General features: G+C 38.8%; 1 protein-coding gene and 1 long non-coding RNA gene across 4 annotated transcripts; one reads left to right on the forward strand and one right to left on the reverse strand.

Moving 5' to 3' along the window:
- Positions 1-403: 403 nt before the first annotated feature.
- Positions 404-3,723, reverse strand: hry (bHLH transcriptional repressor hairy). The gene is made up of 3 exons (XM_069124437.1): positions 3,158-3,723; positions 2,554-2,649; positions 404-2,155 (listed from the first exon to the last, which is right to left on the reverse strand). Exons 1-3 carry the CDS (start codon positions 3,308-3,310, stop codon positions 1,322-1,324), a joined length of 1,083 nt encoding a protein of 360 aa, XP_068980538.1. The 5' UTR covers positions 3,311-3,723; the 3' UTR covers positions 404-1,321.
- Positions 3,724-5,117: 1,394 nt separating this feature from the next.
- Positions 5,118-15,628, forward strand: LOC138185489 (uncharacterized). 3 transcript variants are annotated; one of them, XR_011174634.1, is made up of 5 exons: positions 5,118-6,689; positions 7,376-7,534; positions 12,991-13,794; positions 14,776-14,874; positions 15,245-15,628. It is a non-coding gene; the product is annotated as an uncharacterized LOC138185489 (long non-coding RNA). The 3 variants fall into 3 exon arrangements; XR_011174632.1 differs by having other exon boundaries at positions 5,118-7,534; XR_011174633.1 differs by having other exon boundaries at positions 5,128-7,534; positions 13,601-13,794.
- The last annotated feature ends 298 nt before the right edge of the window (positions 15,629-15,926 follow it).

Below are 15,926 nucleotides of genomic sequence, written 5' to 3' on the forward strand. Positions count from 1 at the left end.
CACTTGCAATAGTTTTAAAGCATCTAGCTAGACTACCTGCGAAATCCTCTTTCGTATGATATAATGCTCTTATAGAATTATACTTTGTTCTCTTAAACTTGGTATGGCTACGAGTAAATTGTATTTGAAGAGTGAAAACTTGAAATAACGAACGATCGATCTTTGCTTCTTTCGTATTTATCTCTTTTCGTATATTATCGATCTTAGATTGCTAATATAATTAGACGAAGATTCGTTCAAGACTGGGAGCAATGTTAAAATTGAGAAACGTAGACTAAACTTACGATAGAAAAATTGCATTTAAAAAAGATGAAGTTTGAATCTGAACTGATTGGTTTAGAAATTGGTAAATCTAAAAGAGGTAATGGAGGTAAGGGAACGAGGAAATAAACGAGACCAATAATTGAGTTTTGACAAAGAGATCAATATTTATTTGATGCTCTTGTAGTTGATAAGCGTCGATCTTTTGTTCTATTCTCAGGATAGAGAGGAATTTATAAATTTTCTCTGCACTCGATATAAATATAAATTAGGACAGATCATACTCATACGATCACGCTCAGCCTCTCACGCTCTCCCGCTCTCTTTCTTCTTTCACGCACAAGGCTTAAGTAATCTATAAACTAGGCGATTTCGCAGTTAGTTTTACATACGTTCCTCGTACTTATTACAACCACGGTACACGACAAAACACTCGCTTGGCCGTTTTCTCCGTACAAGAAACAGAATGGAAGACCTCGGTGATTCTTGTTGCGTAAGGCACTTAAAATATGATATTCGTCTAACGTTATATACAAAAGAAAAAAGGAAATCAAAATAGAACGCGAAAACATCGTAGAGGAAGGAAAGAAACAGGAAACAGGACGATACCGATGAAACGAAAAATTATAAAAAAAGAAGATTTACGAAGGGTTATTTTTTAAATCCAGGTTCTCGACGAATACGATGTTTAACTGATAAAATAAAACAATATTTACAAGGCACTGTATAAGGCACTGCCTCATAGGCTACTGGCCGACTGCACGCACTCGGGAAATATCGAATTTTCACGGTTTGACAGCGACAAGATCCTAGCTCGCAGGACACCTTTCACCCTAACAAAAACACGACTTCGAAAACGCGATACGTAAGGAACAATGATCCGTGTTCTGCGGGACTGTTCTCCAACCAATCCACGTCTCTTCCGCCGAAGCGTATATATCACTCGAGACATAATGTCTTTTTCACCCGCGATCGATTATACAACAATTAGTCCAAATTTTCTTCGATATCTTGACCCCAATGAGCAACACGAAAATTCAGTTTCACTCTTGACGACTCTTTACCACGGCCTCCACGGTTTATCTTCCACTTCTGGCACAACGCTCTTCCTCATCACCAATGCAAGAGGTTTCTGAAGAGGAGGGCTGTATACACGAGGATCGAATTCTGGATCGCTTGTGTAACCGTTGGCTGGCGACGTCGCGACGTCCCTGTGACTGTTTCCATTGGTGTACGCTGCAGGTTGTTCGCGGAAAGTCGCTGGAGGTGCTTCGAATGCCACTGGACTCGCCGCCGACGTGGACGTCGAGCTAGCAGAAGATGACGAGGACGATGCCGATGCCGTGCTAGCCGTTCTCTGAGGAATTGGGATCAGAGTTGGCAGAGGCGAGGTTGGCGCCGGAGATGCGGCTGGTGACGTAACAGGAGTCGCTTTTGCACCCGCTGGGAGCACCAACGCGATGTCTCCATTTGGTAATCTCGTTGGAACCAATTGAAGACCCGTGCCATTCGCGTTCGTGAAGAAGATCCCGTTCGATTGTTGCACCTGAATTCTCGGGGTTGCGTCCACTTGAGGCAGAATGTGCACTTGGAGCTGCGTAGTCGGTGGCGCCGGTTGGACAGGCTGCTGATTCGTCGCCTGCGTGTTGTTGCTTGCCTCAACCGGACCAAGGTAGGTGGCCAAGTGGGCCATCAAACGTCTCTTCACCGAGGCGTCCAGCCCGGGAAACCTGCCAACCTCACCGGCGCATTCCGTGAAACCAGCACGGAATTTGTTTAGTACGTTCGGATCGGTCGCGGCCGCCAGGGCAACCTGTTGACGCTGGAGCGATTCCAGATGTTTCACTGTCATCTCCAGAATGTCGGCCTTCTCTAGTTTCGAATGTCGCGATGGCTGTAATCACAAACATAATACCGCGATTATATAACAGTTCGGATCATAGATAGCTAAATTTTGGATAAAAGTCGCGAAAAATTTGCAGTTGCGTTCTAAGTCTTATCTATATCGAACCTTTCGCCAATTTTTTGTTAATTAAACCGAAATTAACGATATCGATAGTAATTTCGACCGATTTCTTACTAAAGAATTTTTCAAGACAACGAAATAATAATACGATTTCCTTTTTAATTTAAATTCATGGTTCTATGGAACAAGTCACAATTTTGAACGAGAATTTTCAATTAAAATGTTATATTATCTATAGATAAAATTCAAAGAGAAGAAGAAATTGACGATTGAAAATCGAATAACATGCGGGGAGCGTTCGAATTACATGATGTCAAGATACTTACGTCTTTTTTCATGGCGTCCAGTATGAGGGTCTTCAGGTCGTTTAGGCAGTTGTTAATGCGGGCTCGTCGCCGTTTTTCCATAATCGGTTTATTGCTCTGTAACAGAAAGAGGATAGTCAGGTCAGGCACGTTGCCGAGTTACTTCAATTAATCGTTCAATTAATCGTTGCAAAGCATCGTTTGGTCAACGGTGCAAAATCGACACAATACTCCGTGTTGCCATTCTTTCCAAGAAAGACAAACATTCGTCGAGACTAGTGCACTTTAATAATCATCGACAAAATTGTATTTCTCAATATCAATCATGACTCATCGATCTCTTTCATTGTATTTGTCGACGACTTTAATTAATTTATTATTTATTCTATAATTATTAAAAACACTATTTTCAAACTTTCTTCAAAAATTCACTGATTATAGTTTCGTGACAATGAAAAAGCCGCATGTTCAAACATCTTTCGAAAATTCTTAGACAGTCTCGAGAGACCGTCTCAGAAGCTTCAAAAGATTTTCGACTTCATGGATCGACCAGTCTCGTGACAATGAAAACGTTCCAAATCAATAAATTCCCGAAAGGACGTGAAATCTTGATAGAGACACTAACCCGCCGATTCTCTCCAGATCTTCTCGTAGTGGTAGTCGTGGTAGTGGTTTGCGCAGGAGGTTGTCCAGCTTCCTGGGGCACGTGTTGCGCCGGCGGCGTAGCACCGACAGTGACACCGCCTGTTGGCATCGTGGCACCCACTCCGGTCACCATCGTCCCGAAACAGTTCTTATATCACAGAACAGAAATCAAACGAGAAATTCGACAAATCGTTTAACACAATTTGCCGTTCTGCTACACACTGCACTGTTAATCCAAAGTAACGATCTTTCTAGCGAGTGTTCACTAAAACGTATGGCCAAGTTGGTGTTTTGCACTCGTAATCCAAGTGACTGGTCAAACGATAATTGAAGAATATTCGAAGAGGGTAGTTCGTATATTATTTCTCGAACGAGAGAACAGAGTAAAGAGAACGTCGTCTCTCCACACGTCCCTTGCTCGCTCAACTCTTTCACTGAACTCCGACCACTCGGAACAGGCGTCAGAGCACGACTGGCTGAACGAACGACGAACGTCTTCTGTCGTCTCGTCGAAGCGTGCCACTCGATGGAATGCCCGATGGAGGCGCTGCCACTTTAAGGGTGGGGGCAAACGGCGACCAGCCGACATAGGAGGGGATAGCGCGTGACGGTTTAACCTGGACTTCCCTTCCACCACCGAATTCCGACGGTCGGACGGCACCCGGTTGCCTTTAAGTGCCCCCACCCAGGGCATGAACCCCCTCCCAGGTTCCTCTAAACCGACGACCGTGCCGGGTTGCCTCGCGCAAATCCCCACCAGAGAACCCGACTCCCGGACTCGGATCGATTCGATTTTTGTGCACTGTCATCGACTGTTTTTCCCTCCTTTCTCTCATACTCCTTTTCTCTTTGTGGAAAATACGTTTCACCACCCTTCGACCTAGTGTCGGATGGGTGGCCAATATCTTTGAAACTGCATTCGAATTTTGTAAAAGAGGACGGAAATTTTGAAAATTTTTAAAGGAAAATTTATTTGGAAGTCGTTGAAGATACGTTACATATGGTAGTTCTAAACTCGAAAACATTCCTGGTATGTATTATAGATTAGAGTAGCTAGAGCTGATCATTGACGACTTCTGCTTTACACAATTTTCTTAATTTTAGAGTAATAATAATTAATGCTTAGCTTTTTGGAAATTTCTCAAAATCGATTGGAAGAAACCAAAATTTCTTTATTATACAAAATACGTGTATGAATATACTGCTTCATCAAATATGACATGATTATTGATGTTTGAAGACAAAAAGACGAGGTTAAAAAAATCTTCAAAAATCCACATTAAAAATTTCGAAAGTCATGAATGCCAAAAATCGAAATAGGTGGAGTCGTATGGAAATCATAGATGATCGTGAGCGATAACCGATAAGGAACAATGCCATGCCGTGTTTTCCCCGACAGAGGCGATTAGTCTCGTGACGCGTATCGCGCGTCGAAAGGTCATTAGAACCGGCTGCTCGTGGTATATACGACGTCGCGGATCGAGAAGTGGCAATGGTAATTTCTACACAGGGACGCACGTACACACAGAACGAGCACGAACGTCATCGGGACTTATATCACGTTCTTCGAAAATAGCCGAGTGCCACCGTGCGTCGAGTGCGGACTGACGCACGCGCGCACCACTGGCACGTGCCTCCTACTCCCTCCCCGAGTCTTTCGAAATTACTCTTTCTACTTGTGCGACCGATTAAACGCGCGCCGCGGCATTTATCTCGGCGCATACGTGCACGTATGCTCGGCACGAAACTCGGATACGTAGTATTTCTTCGGATGTGCCACGCAACCACTTCGTAATTGATACTGGATCCGATAGAATCCGCTGTTTATCGCGGATTTCATTTTAAGTTGAAGAAAACGTGGTTGTGTAGACTTGGAATGGCATGAAGAATTTTGTATGGATCATTTGGAGTAGTGCTATCCGAGTGAGAAATTCTGGAATTTTTATATTCAATTTTGCCTATATTAAGCTTGAGGTCTAAAGAAATTTCGCTTAGATTTCAATTTTGTATAGAACACAGTGTTTATTAAATTCTTCGACTTAATTGTGAGTTGATGGGATTGTGGTAGAGTTCCTATATTATAGAATTCCCAATGAATCATTTAGGGTTATAGTACAGGAATGTCAGAAATGGTGAAATTTTTACATCCAATCTAATAAGATTGTGGAATTTCCGATGCATCATATTTTGCCCGAATTTTGATATTCCTTTATTGTGTCTATTGTCAAACTACAAAGATATCTGCGAATATCTACATATACAAGAAACTTCCGAAAAATCGTAAAAAACAAGATATCTCGAGTTACCCACGCAAGTGAATATTTCATACCTCTATCATCATTAGACACCAACGACTCAAATAATCATCAAAGCCAGACGTTTGATTTTCCTAGAAAATATTGCAATTCCTGAGTACCTATCCTATTTCCGCAACGAGAAGCGTCATCCCGATAACAAATCGGCTCGCGCAGCGTCGCTCGAACCATCTCTTACATACACCAATTCCCAGGTCTATCTGCTAGGAGTATCTCAAACTTCGTGAGAGCACAGGCGTGTCAAAGGCTCGGCGGGAAGATAATCAGCGGAGCCAGTGCGGGATGGTTCCGGCGCCGAGCGAAGCCAGCAGCGTATTTCAACCGCTGAACTTTGACGCTCTACAAAGGGTAGGAAACGGGTAAAGCGTGTAAAGGGCGTCTGGGAGGGGGAAGCAAGTCCAGGAGTTCGTAGAAGTGCGATAAGTGCGACGAGGATCGCTGCAGGGATCGTGCTCTCGCATCCCTTTTGAGCGAAACAGAGAGGGGTAGAATGGTTGGTAAAGGACGAAGGGACTCACCCTTCCTAAGGCCAAACAATGACAGTGGAGGATTACGAGGAAAGAACCGATCAGACCTGCAGGAACGACGCTGCTCAACGACTGAGAGCGAGACGAAGAATCGCTGGCCGCCAATCACGTGACCAAGATTCGACGCGGCGTACGACGTATGCGCGCTGATTGGCCGCATCTCACCCCCACTACGCATCTGGCTCGAGGACGAGCGTGCCGCGCACGACAGTTGCGTGGGTGGTGGGGACGCGATCGTCATTCGACTTTGAGCGCTGAAGCGGTATAGCCACGTCGCGGCGCGTGGGTCGCGGTCGTGGCCCTCTGGGACCACTCGATCCCTCGTGGAATGCGTAGAGGAGAAAAAGTGTGCGGCGTGACGGAGCCAGGCGAATACCTGTGGCCTCCGCGATCTATCTTTCCGTGCATTCGGCCGCACGCGGAAAATTGGGCGCCCGTCGTGCGAGTGCACGTCGAGGGCGCACTCCATGGCCATTGACCGGTTCGTAGATACATCGAGAATGTAATTGAAGTGCGCTACACCGGCCGCTGGAAATTGAGTTGTACTTGGAGTACACTTCGCTTGTCTATCGAAGATCGAATGCAATTTCAAGAAATGGAAAACATAAAAATAGAACGTTTAGCTCTGAAATGTCTTTACATGCTGACGATAAAAGGAATGGTTTGTGGGGTAAGCTAGGAATTGATAGGGAACTTCGAATGCTATTATAGTACGTGAGTAGTAGATTTAAGGAATATGTAGACAGGGAAGATTATCTTTCGTTAAGGAAATACTCGATATTTATTTATTAACGTATAAGGACCATTGTCTGTAAGGTATATATATATTTGTATTTCTTAAGATTTTGTATCTATTAGAAGAATCTGTAATGATTTTATTCCCATCTACTTGTATAATTGATTCATAATTTACTCAAAAAGACGATTTGATAATATCGTGCTGCACAATTAGTTGTGACGAATGAGTAATATAAGGTATGTCGGAAGGTATGAGTAACATAACAAGTATGTTGTATGTTATAATGTTACATAGGTGGAGCATGAAGGGTGAATGAGAAGACGAGATGCACCGATAGTGTGCTTCCACCTGTCGGCGATCACAGTAGGCTTTTTCCTCTGAATCTCTAGCGCACTCGATGTTTGTTGGCTCGACGGAATCTGAACTGTTCAATCTCATTTAAATTTATTCTCCCTTTATTGACATTCCATTTTAAATTTCTTTCTATTTGCAATTCCAGTTAAATCAGTTTCAACAATTAACATTTATAATGAACTATAATCATTGATTTTTTACAATGTCGCGTCTTGTGCAATCACGCAGAAAGCATATTTAAATTACTTTTTTCCCTTTTCTAGAAAACCTGTCGCGACATAATCGATCGTTCGCGTTTCTCCCGTGTCTCTTCGAACGTGTTCAATATTCTCCCGAGTCTCTATGAGTCACAAAAACGTCTAGACTCTCTAGGCTCTAGACTGTCTATAGATAAGGATCGTAATACTTTGATATTACACATGGTGGGTGTTAATCTCTCAATAAATTCTGCCAAGTTGCGTGTACCACGTCGAAATTCTATTCGATATACAATCAGCTTTCATTATTACTTTTCAACGTTTCCATTCGCATTTGCATGAAGACTTAAAACACCAACTTCATACCCCATGCAAATCCCTTTCTGCATAACGACTCTCGAAGTGTCTCCTGTATAGTGGCCAAAGGTGTACGCTGTACACACTTCCACATAACAATACCTCGCTCTCAAGTATCAAATTCTAACTTATCGATTTTCCTATGAGACGTACCAGAAGGGTGATATGATTTTCAACACTTCCAATCCCATTGCAAACTTCGCGTTTACAGATTTATTTATAGTAACTTCATAATAATTGCAAATTACCATCGAAGGAGATACATGTAATAAAAAAAGAGAAGAGGAAAAAGTGGTCACGAAAGAACGTGTTTCCTTCGCATAACAAACTGCTACATCCTTTTTCAAAATGACTCACAGTTATTCGAGACACAGTGATTACAGGATATTACGAGTTATTAATGTTTATGTAAATATACCTATAACTCGTTATTCAGTCGTCAAATGACTTCTTTTTCACCGAAGACGGTCATTTTCGTAATCTAAATTTCGATTTATCAGTCGTGCACCATGTTCGTGGCCAACATTCGAATTCGGCTATCTCGCCAAGGATCGATCTTCCGTCGACCCGTCACGTGTTTAATATACTCGAGTGATCCGATAAAGCGGCTTACATCGCGATACGCACCGGAGCCAACTTAATTCCTCGATATAACCCTTCCGAGAAAACTCTTTCCTCTCCAAATAACATCCATATACCCGAAAATATGGCTTTGCCCCGAAAATTCACTTCTCCTTATCGATACAACTCTTCAACGTGTTATTCAATAGTATTATGCGAGTTTTGACGATTTCCTGCAAAAGCTATTAAGACCGCCTTAAAATATTCTGTATACCTGTGGTTCTATGGTGTTAAGACGGTTTGTCAATGGCGTGCACGAGATCAGCGTGACTCATTAGCCTTATAGGGGGCCGGTGGATTACGTAGGCCTCGGCTGGTGGCCGGATGAAAGTGTACACGCCGCGGTATTCGCCTTTACTCCCTGCAGACGGACATTAATATACGCTCCCCTTGCGTCGAAATATCAGATTAGGGTGTGTGCAATCCGCTTCTGCTGCTCCATGGATTATTATATCTCACAGGAAAAATAAAGGAGCTTCGCGAAATGGGCGCATGTATTTATATAGATTCACAAATATTCAGGTACTCTTCGAGTCCAGGTTTAACTCTTAATTTTAAGGAAACGATATGTATAGTATGACTATTCGTACTTGTTGTTGGAGTATGAGTATATAGGTCGATGGGGATGTTTTATCATCACCGTAGAGGAATAGCTCGTTTCCGGAAGTGTATTATAGCGTAAAGTTTGTATACTGCGAATTTTTTATTTAATAAGGAAGCTGCGAAAGAATACTTTATCTAAAATTAAGTAAAATTATATACGACTAATTCTATCCAAGTTTAATACATCTAGTTTAACCAAAAAAGGACACAATTCTGAAAGTATCTCTGGAATAAAATGAGCTTAAATAGAAATAACGGAACTATCAGAGTAAGATACAATAAGTTATTTTTAGTACATACAGAAATTGCGAATTAAAATATTTAAAAAATCGACCCTCCATTCTCATTTTCGATGAAACGATCCCTAGATAGCTTGCTATTTCATGAAAATTTATCGCGGTTATAGGGCGGACGTGAAAATAAAGCGAGTATTCGTACGATTTTTTCCCTTCTAACCCGATAAAACTGTATCTTTCGTTGCCACCGGGCTTTTTCATTTGCATTAGACCATTGCACCATTGTGGATTGTTATCCTGTGGTTTAAGTTCTCTTTTTATTTTACTGTATTCCCGCTTTTGAAAGGCAAAATGGAAATTGGAATATATTGTACAATAGTTTGTACATTAAGTTAAACGATGGAATCGCTTGCTGCGCCGACAAATATTTTTATTATCAAAAATTCACACACATAGCTAAATTTTTCTTTATTTTGTATCATAACGATTTACAGTATGATAATACGCATTTTTTAAAAATATGCAGAAGTCAAATCCTTTTATGACAGTCAAGAGATATCTTCTAGTAAACACGTAATCATAAAATCTAGGTACACTGACTACAAAAGATATCTATTGGTCCTATGTTTCATCTTTGTGTCATCAAATTTCTGTAGTCGTATAACAATACCTATTATTATAAATGATACGGAAATTTACTATACTTGGACTTAATTAATTAGTAGACAAATTAAATGCTATTGTATAATAACTACAATAGTATGTCAATACTTTTTGTACCCATAAGACGAATCATCAAAAATAAATATTATTAAATAACCGAAATTATATTATATTACGCTATGTCCATTTTGCATTAATAGATTTCAGACGTTAACTTGAATTTACATTTTTATAAATATGTACACATAAGGAAATCATACTTAAGAAAAAAGCTAAAAGTTTATTTGGAAAGAAAGCTAAATATTTATTTCGATCCGTATGTAATATAACGAGTATTTTACTTCGGACATTTTTAATCTCTATGCTTAAATTGTCCGTAAGTGTATAAACGTTCGCGATCTATCCTTTGGTATTCATTCGAAATGAAGTTACTTAAACACGAACCGCTCCGAGTGAAGCAACTTACATGAATACTAACTCGAGTGATCAGAACGAAGCTTTGCATGCTCTTTACAAGAAGCAAGCTAGGATCTGTAGATTACACTATGCGACCAATCAGTTTCGAAGCACGCGAAACGCTCGAGTTTCAGTTTAAGCAAATTGGACGCGTTTCCCCCGAGGACAGGAAGACAGCCGGTAACCTCCTCCGGTTAAAATCGAATGACCGTAGCGAAACCTCTTACCCTCTCGTTTCGCGATCGTTATCGAGTTTTCGGTGCATTCTGCCGCACACGATGACAGCCTAAACACGTTTCTAAGCAAACGAAAAGAAAACCGCTTCCACGGAACTGCACGAGATCTGCAATTCTGTAGCAATGGGGCGCAGCCTGTTTTATGCCTCGATCATTATACCAAACGATCCACGACGTGGCCACCTATCCCCTTATTGAATCTAACTGCGCCGGAAACGAGACTGTTAAACCTACCTGTCCGTTGTAATTGGACGACAAAGATGGAAAATTATTTAGCGTGAAGCTGATTTTATTTGAAACTGAATGGGTTTGGATGTACACGTTCGTTCATAAGTACGTGAACTTCTGGCGAATATTTAAGAAATTATTACAACCTAAAGATGTTTAGAATTATTTGGCAAAATATAGTTGCCTTGCTAGAAGAACAACTTTCAAGAAGAGTAAATTTTTCTGGTAATTGTTTTAAAATAAAAAATTGTTAATAATTCGATTATTTAGCAATAGAGAAATTTCTTCCTTTTATAATAAAGTAATAGTCTTTGGGTTTTGAGGTTCTCTAATAAAATATTATTTATGTACTCACAGTGGTTATTATCGCTGAAAAAGGTTCGAACAATTTTTAAATTCCAAAATATTTCTTGTAAAATAGTATAATTTTGTCAGGTAAAACAATGGCATTATCATATCACAAAAAATAAAGTTCACTTATAATTTAATATAAAATTGTAGTTAAATATGTCTTTCTTTGATAATTTCTGTCATATTATCACTTTTAATTTCATATAAGATCAGCAAGTGTTTTCACACTTATGAAAGAGTGTGTACTCACGCTGTATACGATTAATTTTCCTCTCTACTCTTCTTTCTGTCTCGTATTTGCTTAACCGATAATAGGGCCAAATTGTTAGCCTGTCAGTCAGATAGAGCGCAACACGCACACAAACACGGACGAATCAAGTGCACGCTGCGTGCCAGTTTTATGACTCGCCCGGGGCTGCCAATCGAACGCGTTCGAATGCACCGACGATAGGATCGGAATGGCACGCGTAATTTTCGGTGCTCGATTTTTCGAAACCAGGCCGTCACTCTCGGCATATACGCACACGACGCGAGAAGATCGATACGGACGGTGATGCTGTCGAAAGAAACGCGCTCGGAATGGCGTGCATCGACGAAGAGGCGCGTTTGTCGTCAATGAACGACGGATGTGTTACGCGAATGACAGTTTTCATTTCGAGATCAGACAGAGACCTTAATTCCTTTCGTTTGGATCGCTTTATGCGAATCAATTGGCTGTGTTTTTCATCGTCGAGTGATATTTTTTCGTTGATGGGAAGATTAATTGAGGGACTCTGAGGAAAAATGGTACGCTGTTTAAGTCTCTTGCGATCGTGCAAGTTTTATATTTCAATCTTGTTGCCATTTTGCCAAGTAAAAAAGATTTGTGATGTTGTGAGCGGATGTGTGACACGAAAATGGAACGAAAAATCAAGCATACCAACAACGACAATCTTTTTATATTTTATTCAAACTTGAAATACTTTTTAGCGTTAGAAAAATACAATTGAATCGAAAATAATCGGAAATACCTATGCAGAAAGGTTAAAATACTTTAGTTTTTATATCTATATTAAACTTGTATTTTTTTAAATGATAATATTAAAGGTCTTAATGCTGTCACAGTCTGAAATGTAGCACTTAACGTTTGCATCTTGTACCGTTAATGCTTAATACTTCTGCGTCTAACACCAAGTTTCAGGACAAAAACCAAGTTTCAGGACAAAAACCAAGTTTCAGGACAAAAAAACTCAAGCAAGAACAAAATTACATAAAAGCTCCGCCTCCAGCGGCTTAAATCCAAAGAATAGACCTAAAATCACAAAAAAAATTGTAAAACACCGACACATAACATAGTATGGCTACGTCGTACCGTCGCGTATCGGTACTTTTGCCTAGCACACCATTACCAAAATTCACAGTTTATTATGAATACCAAAATGTAACGAAAATTGTATCCTTGGTTAAATAAACATCATTAAAAAAAAAAAAACTTCTGCGTCTAACGTTGTCTCCTGGGAAATCTCTTCTTGTTGGCCATGCTTACGCCAGGAATACGCCTCAAGTAGTTTTAGATACAGCGGTGTTAAGTATATCAGTGTAACAGTGTCAAGTGTGATTTTTAAAATTAATTTCTATTATAGCATGTAAATCTATCAAGCCTTCTGCTTGTTTGATTGCTGAAATGAAATTCATAGTAACGACTACTTTTTGTTTCAAAGAATATGTAGCCATTTGTTATCAAATGAGGACAAAATTTTATAGCTTTTGACGTTTCAAATTCGTGTATAATGACAAAAGAAAAAAAAAATGATAAAACAGAATTAATACCGCAAATAAATTATGAATGTAACGTAATAAATTATAAGTACGAAATTTTGATCATTTTATCGGCCAGCTTTCGTGGTTTATGACATGAATCGCTTTAATCATGCGCTATTGAATTTTTCAGCTTACTGTCCCTTATCTGACCGTGCTGCGTATTCATTGGAAAATTTTGAGGCTGATAGACGCTTGTAAATTCTACGAAGCTAGAAAATAGAACTAGGAAACAGGAAATTTCCATTCCGATTATCTTAACGCCCTGAGGCAACAAAAACGTATCAGCGTTTTATAAAGCTACAATTGACAAACTTATACAATTGCAACAAATAGAAGAACATGTGAATTCAGGGCCTTTCTTTGATAAGTAGACTGCGAATATTTGTACATTTATGACAAATTTGGAAGTCAAAGAATGCATATATGTAATGCGCATAATATGCAGAAATATAGAAAAAATACAAAGTATAGTGCTGGTTATAATATTTTGTGGATAAAACGAATCATAGGTTACTTAGGCTCTATTTTATTAATTTTATTCACAAAAATATGAATTTGCATAAACATCCCCCGTCTATTGATAAAATATGTTCATTTCGAAACTCATTAATGAAACTCATTATCATCTATCTCGAAATGACATTTCTTATGCAACAATCAAACGACTTCGTAAATCAAAAGCAGTTTTCAGTTTCCTTTACTTTACAATATTATTATCAACAAAATAATTTCTCTTACAGGGGCGGGTAATTCAAGTGAGGGATTAAAAGAAGCATTTTCAGCGGCGTTTTTCAAGCTATCGCGGCTGAAGGAGGGAAACAAAAAAGAACACGATAGGAAGGTTGAAGAAACGAAAAATTGCAGGATACTATTTTTCACTAGCGGACAAATGTTTCGGCTCGGTGAAGTCACGGTATGATCGTATTTACGGTGGGTAAGTAACGAGCTAGCTCGTATTTTTCTGTGTCGTCCGTAGAAATAAATTTCAAAAAATTACTTCTGCGGCTGTACACCCTGAAAAACGCATCGTCGCGTTTTTTTCACAAATTGAGTGAAAAAAAGATGCAAAAAATGGGAGAGGTGGAAAAAAAAGTCAGGGGTTCAATAAATATATATCAACGAAAAATGTGTTCTTTCTTTTTTTCGTTTCGATCGAGAAAAGAGATTTCACAACGTACTAGAAAAAAGTCAGCCTGAGCAATAGTCAATCTTTAGGTGTGCAAAAGGGTTACTGATTCGTTCGACGAGTTTTAGAATTTTTAACCGAAGATTCTAACCTTTTCGTAGAATTTTTCAAGTTTACCTGCTGACGATAGAAAATCGTTATGATTTACGTTCAGTAGTTTTGTAATGAAAATACAATCGTAAATTTCTCTTTTAATAAGAGTAGTGGGGTAGTTTTAAGAATAGGGAAATTTCTCCAGAGAGTTCTAATCGTTCGATGTCATTTGATGATTGTCTTGCGAAGAGTGTGACACTCAGAAATCTTAGATATTTTTGTGAAATTTAATTCTGAAAATGTAAAATAACTTATCACTGATTCTCAAAATCCAAGTACTACTAAGAGAATTAGAAAACATTATTATTAATTTAAAAAAAATACATTAAATATTTATTGAAGACAGTTCGTTCCTTGGTTTATTTCAGAATTTGTTTCTTTAAATATTACGTAACACCGTGTTCAAAATACAATAAAATATTTAGTGGCATGATTCAAAGATTAAAAATTACAGAACACTTGTATTAATTTAATAATGGAGAGATATTTTTCATGTAGTACTTCGATAAAACTAGAAAGATTGGATATTTAGAATTTCTAGAAAGTGTGGATATAAATACTCAACCGGACTTAAATATTCAAAGATCATTCCACTCTAGACCTTGGTAATCATTAGCTAAAACCAAATATTTGTAGAAGGGTTGCACCTTCGGTTGATGGTAAGGATGCTGAAAGGAAAGAGTTACGAGGCTCGTGACACATTTCTGAGTAAAATTATTGCTTGCAATGATCGAGGTAATTATTCAGTTTATTATATAGCGTCAGTTGATTCAGAAAATTCTTCTCTCTTGTAACCACATAATCAGTGTTTTTCAAAAAAAAAAAAAAACAAAAGTTATAAATTCCTTTCACAGTTGAATATTTCCTGATCGTCAAATCTAAAATGGATGAATAGAACTTTTTATGAAAAGAAAGAATTTTTCACTTTTATTTTTCACTTCTACTCGCTTCTACTACTTTTTCTTTCTATATTCAAAAAGTTCATTTTCATTATGCTCGTGCTATCTTTTTTCTGGTTACATATGCAGATCAAAAAAGAGATTGAATTTTTAACAGAACTGCGAATGAAGGAATAAATTATTTATATAATCCGCTTTTATTGCAGAGGCGAGTCGGACTTTCTATTTATTTTACGATTAGATATGAAATTAAACATGTGTAATGACGTCGAGCAGCTTTCTAGAAACGAAAGATCAATGGAATAAGAAATCTGTTGTACATTGCCCAATGACAGGCGTTGATGTTTTTCAAATATTGCGCTCAGAGAAACTGGTGGAGGCCACGGTCGGTCGAAGCACGAACGCTTACCTCTTTAATTAGGGTTAAATCGTAAAACGCACACGGCTGACCTTGGTAGGTCCTTAAGCCTTTGGAAAGAGTAAAATTTGCAAACAGCAGTCGTAAAATTGATGGATAGGGGAAGTATAAGCCTGTCTGTCCGTACCCTTTATGATTGGTTGACCGTAACTGAATATCTGGAGTTCATTTCACCCGGTACTTTTAAATATATTATATATATAGAATGTTGTATTTCAGTTGCATATTTTGATGTATATAATTGTTTTAGGAATAGTAAATGAATAACAAATGATTTCTTTCATAATTAAAGCAGTTCTTAAGGACTCCTTCCGCGATAAAATATCTTTTAATTTTTCTGATCTTATTTTTGTAATTAGAATATTCGTCTAGATTTAGTTTGGGTTTGCCACCTTACTTTATTGTATTTCATTGTATCATTACTTGTTTATAATTAAAATTCGGTATGCTTATAACCAGAAATCACGCTA

This window comes from Bombus flavifrons, chromosome 12, assembly GCF_040668555.2.
Source record: "Bombus flavifrons isolate JBK064 chromosome 12, iyBomFlav1_principal, whole genome shotgun sequence".
NCBI classification, from domain to species: domain Eukaryota; kingdom Metazoa; phylum Arthropoda; class Insecta; order Hymenoptera; family Apidae; genus Bombus; species Bombus flavifrons.

What these genes read in the sequence shown, in the direction of transcription:
- hry (XM_069124437.1), bottom strand. Translation starts at nt 3,310, where the DNA reads ATGGTGACCGGAGTGGGTGCCACGATGCCAACAGGCGGTGTCACTGTC. An exon ending in GATCTGGAGAGAATCGGCGG is followed by an intron (nt 2,650 to 3,157) that starts GTTAGTGTCTCT and finishes TTTCTGTTACAG; the next exon opens with AGCAATAAACCGATTATGGA. An exon ending in TGGACGCCATGAAAAAAGAC is followed by an intron (nt 2,156 to 2,553) that starts GTAAGTATCTTG and finishes TTGTGATTACAG; the next exon opens with CCATCGCGACATTCGAAACT.